General features: G+C 41.6%; 1 protein-coding gene across 1 annotated transcript; it reads right to left on the bottom strand.

Annotated features, from left to right (window-relative positions):
• Positions 1 to 771: 771 nt before the first annotated feature.
• On the bottom strand, positions 772 to 8,014 carry LOC308287523 (uncharacterized protein). Its single transcript, XM_080728729.1, has 8 exons — positions 7,083 to 8,014; positions 6,199 to 6,367; positions 5,882 to 6,102; positions 5,181 to 5,544; positions 4,829 to 4,918; positions 2,711 to 2,778; positions 1,364 to 1,407; positions 772 to 941 (listed from the first exon to the last, which is right to left on the bottom strand). Exons 1-8 carry the CDS (start codon positions 7,293 to 7,295, stop codon positions 887 to 889), a joined length of 1,224 nt encoding a protein of 407 aa, XP_080584855.1. The 5' UTR covers positions 7,296 to 8,014; the 3' UTR covers positions 772 to 886.
• Between the last annotated feature and the right edge of the window lie 246 nt (positions 8,015 to 8,260).

Raw genomic sequence — 8,260 nt, 5'->3', positions numbered from 1 at the left:
AGGACCCCCCTCCCCCCAATATAATCATATTTTAACTGGGGACCCCCCCTCCCCCAACAAGAGTTGAGGCATAACATTTTGTAAAACAGTTATAACCGATCTACATGCTCAAATTGTAGATCATCTATTTTCACATTGTCTGCTAATATTTGACAATTTGGCCAATGTTTAATTTGTCATTTTAGAAGTATTAGGTCCTTAAATTGACCCTCTGGGAGTCCCTACCCACAGGTTGAGAACCACTGTCTTAAACCAAAATGTTGCTTAATTTTTTTGAGCAAACTGGTGTTTATTGTAAATGTTGGCTACTGCAATCCTGCCTAGTAGTATGCACCCACTTTTAAACTTCTTAATCCAGGTATGGAAGTTGTTTTACAAACTACTGGGTGTATTGCCAAAGTTACGCAGCCACCAACCAGAAGGAGTCAATCAAAGAAGAGAACCTGTGAGATATAGCCTATTCTGTTTAGAACACAAATTAATGTACAGTAACTAGGTATGCATGGGCACAACTGCCGCCTGTGGTTCTTATTTGTTACTGCCAAATAAATAACTGCATAACATACAGTATATCAGACTTACATAGAAAACCATTATAAGCTTGGTTCATACAATTATAAATTGACTACTTGGAAGAAACACAACATTCAGTGCAAATGGCTTTTAATGAACAAACATTGCGAGAGTGTACACTCCACGTCCACATATAAGGTGGAAAGGTAGCAGCATCACAAAATGAACACTGACTGAACAAAACAAAAAAGTGCAACATTGGAAACGCATCGCCAGCTCCACATAAGGTGCAAAAGGTAGCAGCATAACAGGTCAACAAAAAGGAACAGAAGGAAAGAACAGTCCAAGTGCAGAGGCTTCAGGCATGATGGCGTCATTCATCTTTGTAATTCTCCTCTGGTTCCCAGGTTTGATCCCATGTTCTGCCACTGTGAAGTATCAATAAATTAAGAGGAATTAATTTAGAGAACTCAATTACACCACTTGAGATGGCTTTTCTATTGGTTTAAAAACACAGAGCTCTTCATAGAAACACTGGAAAAGGTTTTCAGTTCTTCACACTCAGGGATAAGTATAGTGACTACTGGATCTCAAGCAGTCACCAACAACACCTCTTTTCCACAATTTTGAGTAACATGCGCTGCACATGAGGTCCCTAAATCAAGACAGTTATTTTATCATTAGCGTTCTGTGTGCAACTTGTTACGACACCACAAAGAAGAGGTGAAACCTTCCTGAGTATTAAGGATAATTGAGAGGAAGGAAAAAACTGGTGCTTTCACCCAGAAACCACATGCCCCTGGTAGGGCAAAAAGTGTAACAAGTTAGAATAATATTAACAATTTCTTACCATGCAGAACAAGGCTCCCAGTTCACCAGGACTTGTCGTTTCCCCTAAACAGACAGACAACATCATTAGCTGTTTAGCAATCACTGGATATGGTTAGTCACTGTGTTAGTAGCAATCACTGTGTAGGGCATAACACTGTTTTAGAGTCTTTGCTTGTCTCAGTGAGTCATTATGGCCTTTCAATAAGCCAAACAACAATATGTAAAGAAGGTACCTGTTTAATTAATTGGTTAAATACTTTATTAGTCAAAGATGTAACAGCACGGAAGTAACTTAACAGTTACTTTAATAATATTTAAAGTTATAATAATATATGACTGTATGCTGATGCATCTGAATGTAATGACCTAGCAAGGGAAGTAAAGGAGTATCATGACAGGCCTAATGAGTAGGGATGTAGCTTGTTAATTTGTATTGATAATGAGCACCTTATCGATCCCCATTATTGAGCCGGGCTTTTATCAAGCCCACTATTGAGCGTTTTCTAATATTTTGTGGAAAGATGTGAGACGACAAATTCTGAATAGAAACTGTATTTTGTATTTTGACCAACATCTACAAAGAATTGAAGAATTGAAAAATAATATACCTATGATTAAAACAACCATTCATTAATGTGCAATAAGTATTAAATGGCTTTATATTAGGAATAGTACTGTAATAACTTCTTCATAACTTCATCGCCTCTTGTCTTGATTGTTTAAACATGTCATGGGACATAAGCCTAAAGCTCATTTATACAGAGTACTCAATACATTTGTTATCGAATATGTAACAGGCTCGTGTTTTGAGCTCCATCCCTACTTATGAGTTTAATACATCCTCAGTGGACTTTGTTATTAAACAGCAGGCTCATACAGCAAGGTCAAGTACAGTAGTTATTCTGCTGTAGGCAAGCAGCAGACCCTGCTATAGGCAAGCAGAAAGTTATAAGGTGTTATGAACGCAAGGATTCAGGCCTTAGTATTCTGGCTAGAGCAGTGACTATGGCCTCGGCATATAGGCCTTCTATTCTCAGTCAATGAGAATGCAACACATGTTCATGGTTTGTCAGGGTAGTGTTGCCACTCTCAGTCGCAGTGTGGAGCAGCACATTTCACAGTCCGGCAGAATTGACCATTTTCATTATTATATTACATAGGAATTATGAACATCTTTGGTAATGAATAAATCTTCTTAAATGTATATAGTATTTACTCACAACAGTGAGGGTAGACCACTGACTCTCTCCATGCTTCATAAACGCACACACACACACACACACACACACACACACACACACACACACACACACACACACACACACACACACACACACACACACACACACACACTTCTACATTTCACCTTAACTGTCCTTCTGTTGGTTATTCCCAAATACGGAAAGAAGTCCCGGGTGTTGCATGTCTGGCAACCTTGAATGATGAAAAGAGAATAACAGTTAAGCCATGATGCAATGCTATGTAAATATCTGCAGTATTTTACTTGTGACAATATGAGTTTGTCCCTAGTTTTTGTAAAAAAGTTTCATTCACAAAGCTCTATTGGCTTAACCACATTAAACCTTGCAACCCATTTCCGGCCATTTATTTGTTTAAAAACATAGAGACAGTACAAACGGTACTGGTTTCAAGTAATAATTTCCCAACAGATCCCCAAAACCTTTGTTTTGGGGGAGTGCTGCTTTCTGTTCATTCAACCTACTCTGAGTGTTGGCTGGTGAGGCGCTCCCTAGTGACACATACTTAGGGCGGATTCACACTGCAGTTCGATTGAATCAAACTGTTCCCGAAAATGATTGCCTGGTCCCCGCTGGCCAGCATTCACATTGGCCAAGATTCTTCCATGCCCGAGTACAGTTCATTCAACAATAATGGTACTATGGGGGCTTTGGGAGATATAGAGTGTCATGTTAGAGTTTAGGGTGAATAATAAAGTTTGACTATGTTCCTGACGTTATCTTGTAATAACAGAACGACAATACACAATCAAAGCAGTGTGTGTTGACTGTCTTTGAAACATCACAATGTAACATCGTCTGTAATGATCGTATAACAGTTACGTCACTGGTGCATCCATGGTATCTTAATAGTGATGCGACAGACCAATCATTTTTGCTTTATTTTCATCTTTGCTGCAGCGCCGCTACTGAAGTCCATTTCCTTGTTTTTGGAACGATGGCTTCACATTGCAGCGCAACGTCCCAGAGGACGCATAAAACGGACTCCAGACAACCACCAGAGACCACAGTGTGAATTCGCTCTTAGTTGCACGCCAAGAACTGACATACAAGCTCAACATGTATCAGAAGCGAGTGAGGTGACCTGCTATTCTTGTCCGTTCTCTGTGTGGCCTGCGCACAATACTGGTTCTATCAGTGTGAAGTTGTCTGATAGGGGGTCTATAGGCAAACATTCAGTGAAAGCAGCCGAGCCACAAGCAGACAATTTCTGTGCAGGTAATAAGCAAACATTCAGCTAAAACAACAGATCTACAAGCTCACAATGCACCATGATTAGGATTGGTATCCTTTAGGACAGGGTCTTCAACAGGGGGTCCGGGACCCCTAGGGGGTCCTCACAGTTACTACTCATTACTCATTTATTCGTTATGTGAAAGTCCTATGATGTCTATGACATCACCCTTTTATGCCCATACATGGAGATCCCTGTCTGTAGAACCAGTCACACAGATATGGGCTGTCTTGACCATACATATGGATTATGTTAGTGTGGTATGTGGCCTCCATATATGGGCACCGGCATTCCCATATGAAGTCCTGTTATTGGCCATTACATGGGCTTAATATTGATGACATCAGGGAACTGCATATATGGGCATAAAGGGATTCTGTTAGTGTGACATCACAGTGAAGCCATAGCGTGATGTCAAGAGTGGCAAACCCATAGACCTAGAAAATGTGTACACATCCAGACAGAGTCAGTATGTGCCGGTATATATGTATAGAATGAGACCAGACAAGGAACAAGCAGTTAGGAATCCTTAAAAGATTCTACTGAGAAACAGCCCGTCTGGCCAGGTTAATTACTACATTTTATGAAGGAAGCTGCGGCCTGCAGAACACGCCACGCGGGCCAGACTTTGGACATGTCTGCTCTTAAGGGTCTCATTCCTTAGGACTTTCTAAACAACAGGTGTTGTTTGTAAAGCAGACGTGAACCATACAAAAACATAAAGTACCCTCCATTTTCTTCTTCTTGCCGCCCTCGCTAGAAGGATCTGGAGCCGGGGAAGATGCAGAACTTGATTCCACAGGAGACGATTCTGGTAGAGGTTGAGAGAGATGAGAGAGAAAGCAGAAGAGAGAGGTAGAAGACAGTGGGTGTTGGGGGTCCGCAGCAGAAGGTTCCACAAGGAAAAAAGGAGGGGACCCCTTAGGACTTTCTAAACAACAGGTGTTGTTGTTTGTAAAGCAGACGTGAACCATACAAAAACAAAAAGTACCCTCTCTTTTCTTCTTCTTCTTCTTGCCGCCCTCGCTAGAAGGATCTGGAGCCAGGGAAGTTGCAGAACTTGATTCCACAGGAGACGATTCTGGAAGAGGTTGAGAGAGAAGAGAGAGAAAGCAGAAGAGAGAGGTAGAAGACAGTGGGTGTTCGGGGTCCGGAGTAGAAGGTTCCACAAGGAAAAAAGGAGGGGAACCCGAACAACAAAGTATATTATACAGTTAATCCCTATACATACTATATCTTTGATAAAGATTTGCTGGGTGCTTGGGTGTTGTGGACACCAAATTCAAATGATTGACATTGTGTATGTATTAATAGTGTAGTGTGTAAGACCATACAAAACATACCATCTCTTTTCTTCTTCCTGCCGACTTTGAACGAAGACAGGGCAGGCCTCCCTCTCTTCCCGACTGAAAGACTGGTTATAGGTTCCACAAGAGGTTGAGCGATGACAGAGGAAGAGGAAGAAGAGAGGGGGGTAGAACACACAGTGGGTGCGGGGAGAGGAGCAGAAGGTTGGACAGGAAACACATCAGGCAGAGGTGGACAACTAAGAGAGGAAGAGGCAGAAGACACGGATGCGAGCAGGGGGGCAGCAGATTCCACATGACCAATGTCCAGATGAATTACAAACACCGTGTTTGCCATGTCCTCCTGTGAGGTAGTTGGCTGGACGTACGGCTGCTCCTCTGGGCTGCTCGCCGTGTTCTCCTGTGAGTAGGGATGGGACGATAACGAAAATCCGTTATCCTGGGGTGGAACATTGCGTTGTGAGCTTGTAGATCAGCTATTTTTGGGCAAAGACATTTGATAAAGAATGAAAAAAAAACTTTATCAAGTACATATATTACAAGTACATTTTACCAATTATAGAGGGTTTAAATGGTATGCAGCTTGGTAAATAAAAGTTGAATTAATAAAAGGTGAATTGATCCCAGTGCATGACGGAGGACGATATCACGATAAATTTAATATCCACGATACGATTATTATCATGAGTGTTTTTTATCACGATGAACGATAATATCGTGTATTGTCCCATCCCTACATGTGAGGTAGTTAGCTGGGTGTTTGGCTCCTCCTCTGGGCTGCTCGCCGTGTCCTTCTGTGAGGCTGATGGCTGGACGTTTGGCTCCTCCTCTGGGCTGCTCGCCGTGTCCTCCTGTGAGGCTGATGGCTGGACGTTTGGCTCCTCCTCTGGGCTGCTCGCAGTGTCCTCCTGTGAGGCGGATGGCTGTACAGACGGCTCCTCAGTGACACTTGGTGTATCTGTAGTCAATATAACATGTTTGCATTTTTAATAATGTAGAAAGACAAAACATGCATTTAAAAAATACAGAAAATATTCTAAAACAATGTTCTTACTTTTTAGAATATACTCATATCCCTTCATTAACTTCTGAACCAATTCTGTCATCCTGGGATCGAGGGGGACAGCAGTGTAATAGTAGGTGTTCCAGTCACCCTTGCCAGTCACCCTTTCTTTTCGATAGAAAAGAATTGGCTTGCAGTCCAAAGCGTGAAGTCTTTTGACCTGAAATGAACAACAGCAGTTGGCACACATAAGTTAAACCCAGACTTAGACACCTTGTACTAGAAAGCCATATAATTTTAAAATGAACCATAATCTGTCACGTCAAAGCAGCAGTAGCTGAATGGCAGATGCAACAATCAACAGAGACGTTTAAGTTTAAGTTGCAGTTGTGACGAACAGTTGGGCCATGTTGAAGACCATGTTCTTCCAACATATCTACAAGCCTCAGCTGTACAACGCACTACTGTTGTTTTGGACAAGTCTCAGTGCAAACGGTCCACTCATTCACTTCACGTCTCTCTCATAGATTCGCTAGGTCTGCTAGCTGTCCTAGCTGTCTTTCTCTACTTTTCAGGGTTTCCTGCAGCGCTTTATTGGCCAGGCGGGCCACCCGGCCTAAAATCTGTAGCACCCGGTCAAGAGTCTGGTGAAAATTATGCAAAATTCCTCCTAAACGTGCAAAACAATCTATACTTTTGCTTTTGTGTTTGTTTAAGCAACTTCTCCTATGTAGGCTACCACCTGGCCAAGCCTTTTTCCTGCAGGAAACCCTGCTTTTCCTATGAGATCTGCTATAAGGTAATCAATCAATCAATCAATCAATCAATCAACAAGGTAATTTGTGCAAGACAAAACCTGCACAATAGCAGTAGATATCAAATGTGAATAAATGTGAATGTACAGTTTCTACAGTACACAATGTCTCTTTACTTACGTAGACCTTTGCTGCATCAATCTCTCTGGAAGAATTGTTGTTTTTCTTTATATTAGCAGACCACTCTGCATCGAACTTAGCCATTTTCAATTTCAGTTTGGCCTTGGGGACAAACGGCTGAAGGCACTTTTTGCATGTTTTGCTGTTTCCAGCGTTTAGTTCCTTGCATTGAGGACAGGGCCTAAATTTAGGTCCAGGGGTCTTTCCAGGCATGTTGGGGAGGGGTGGGGTTAACAGACAGACAAAAAAAGACAAAACGAGGGCAAACAGGCAGAGAGACAGAGAGACATGGAGTGAGACAAACAGACAGACATACAGATAGAGAGACAGACAGACAGACAGACAGACAGACAGACAGACAGACAGACAGACAGACAGACAGACAGACAGAGAGAGATAGATAGATAGATAATTGATAGATATAGAGAGAGCAGAGAGAGACAATAAACGTGGCTCTTAAAAGTGCCTTTGGGTTCGTTTAATTAGTGTGGACTATAGGGTGGTTTGTTTGGGTAGGTAGGTGGGTTTGTAGAAGGATCTGCAAGAGAAATCACACTATTAGGAATGCAACACCCTATATCTGTGGTTCTCAAACCTTTTTGGCTGCAGAACCCCTTTATTCTGAAGCTAGCCGCAAATTGACTTTCTGTCAAGAAATTCAGTTCGGGTTATTATTTTTGTGTGCTGGAGTTTGGAAGCGCTTGTGGGAAATCACTCAATGGTCCTGTGTACCAGCTGGTTCTAAATGGCACATAGGCTAATGCAGGAGGCAACGGGACATTGCGTTTTGGAAGACAAGCGCTTCCAAAGTTCAACAGACAAAAAAAAAAAAAAAAAAACATGTCTGCTCGGAATTATTCAGTGGATTTTTCTGAAACAAACAGTTTGCAGAGAATAGTTCCATAGAGCAGCAATATTGGTGAGATTGACGTTTTTTTAATACAAACAAATAGCAAAAAAGAAAACGTTTTGATGCATTGAATCCCAATGGGAGGTATTGCAAATTTGCAACCCTAGATTCATCAGATTAAAAAAAAATAAAAGAAATCTAATGTTGCAATTTGCTGCTATTCTGAAGCCAGATACCCCCTTCCCCTGACTACAGCATTTTGCTTATCAAAAGTCTAGTTCAAAAGTCAACATGTAAAAAATAAACCAGCATAAAGGCAAATAAACAT

Source organism: Nannobrachium achirus (assembly GCF_963921795.1).
Source record: "Nannobrachium achirus genome assembly, chromosome: 6".
NCBI lineage: Eukaryota > Metazoa > Chordata > Actinopteri > Myctophiformes > Myctophidae > Nannobrachium > Nannobrachium achirus.
The sequence above is the reverse complement of the archived record's forward strand: the minus strand, read 5'-3'. Positions and strand labels throughout refer to the sequence as shown.